The sequence below is a fragment of the Centroberyx affinis genome, unplaced genomic scaffold, assembly GCF_046629955.1.
Source record: "Centroberyx affinis isolate AG114_WGS23_722 - 3 ecotype Tasmania unplaced genomic scaffold, CSIRO-AGI_Caff_v1 ptg005259l_1, whole genome shotgun sequence".
Classification (NCBI taxonomy): Eukaryota; Metazoa; Chordata; class Actinopteri; order Beryciformes; family Berycidae; genus Centroberyx; species Centroberyx affinis.
In genome coordinates, this window is record NW_027282620.1 from 30913 (window position 1) to 32500 (window position 1588).

Consider the following 1588-nt stretch of genomic DNA (forward strand, 5'->3'; position numbering starts at 1 on the left):
GGCCACCATAAGGGGTGTTAGGCTAGTGGTTCTCAACATGGGGTCCAGGGACCACCAGGGGTCCTTGAGGGGGTTCCAGGGGGTCCCCAGCAAATTGATGAAGTGTTAAACACGATTAGAGAATGCAGAAGAATGACTCTTTTGATCATAGTTTCTCTGTTATCTCTCTACCTACTATACAGATAGTCATGGGATTCTGGACAAAATCATATCTAACAATACAAATAGTCTCAGATGTGGGTCAGAGAGACAAAATCTCATCAAATGGGGGTCTGTGGCTCTGATGTGGACTAAATTAGGGTCCTTGATATGAAAACCCTGATACAGTTTGGTGCCTTATATCAGCAAACGTCTAGCATCACTGAACCAAACCAAACATACAGAACCATACTCGGCTGGTATGGGTACGGCACACAACACTAGTGCAGTGGGAAAAAAAACAACATATTGGTTATACAGTCACTCATCCTGTTCTAGGAGGAAGGTGCAGGAGAGGACAGTGACTGAAACTACACAGACACAACCTGATTTAAATGTGTAATAAACATCTAAACCAAATCTGATTTTTTCCTATACAGGATAGTGATGAAAAGATCCGATCTGTGCCTTAAATTTAAAGTTTAAACATCTTATTTTCCTGTGTAAATCTCATTTCATCATTAAAACCACTGCCAGGCTTGATGTTATAACCTGATCAGACCTCCAGTTCTCACTGGCTGTGATGAAACTGTCCCCTCCTGGTTGTTCCTCCTAGACACAGGCGTTGCTAGACTGTATTACCTAAAAATATCCACTAGAGGGGGATAGGGTTGTTTCAAGGCCAGAGCGGCAGATGGGACTTGGGAGGAGATGGAGGGAAAAAAAAAAGGGAGGAGAAGCAAGGAAAGAAGAGGAGGAGAAGGCGGTCAGTCATAGAGAGAAGGGAGGGAAGAGGAGGAGGAAGAAGAAGAAGAAGAAGAAGAGGAGGAATCATGCAACTAAGGACGACAGAAGAAGAGGACAAAAGGAAAAGGAAGGAAGGAGGCGGGGGGGGGACGAAAGGAGGAGTGTGTCGACTGGTCGTTTCCTGAATCTGATATCTAGCATGCACATTTCTTCTCGTTGGGGGGGGCGGGGCCTAGCTTGGTCGCCCCGTTCCCATTGGCCGGCTCGGCGGGCGGCTTGTCGACGCACTGCTCCATCCGCTTCATGACCAGGTCCAGCAGGGTGATCACCGCCTTGTCCACCTCCGCCCCCGTCGCCGCACTCGTCTCGAAGTACGGGATGCTGCGAGGGACAAGAAGAGCCATGATTATATATACAAGTGTTCATTTTAATCTACATCTATTGTCATGTTTTCTGATTGGGATTTTTCTTGTATAAAATAGTTAGTACAAACAAAAACAGACCCTTGTTTTTATTTAATCCATCTAAACTAATTGTTGTTGTTTATCAACATTTATACACGTTACTTATCATTTTTGTACAGCTACATTTTAACTGTGAGGACTCGAGTCACATGACTGAGACTCGAGTCACAGTTTTAATTGCTTGAGATGCATAAAGGGAGGACTTGAGACTTGACTTGACTTGGGTTCTGGTCACTTGG

At 45.0% G+C, this 1588-nt stretch overlaps 1 protein-coding gene across 1 annotated transcript in view; it reads right to left on the reverse strand.

The window, feature by feature from the left end:
* Nucleotides 1-379: 379 nt before the first annotated feature.
* The window catches only part of rab27b (RAB27B, member RAS oncogene family), a 12892-nt gene continuing 11683 nt past the window's right edge, over nt 380-1588 (reverse strand). The window contains exon 5 of the mRNA XM_071546419.1: nt 380-1266. Coding sequence (XP_071402520.1) covers nt 1080-1266 — 187 coding nt within the window. The 3' untranslated portion in view covers nt 380-1079. The remainder of the gene's footprint in view (nt 1267-1588) is intronic.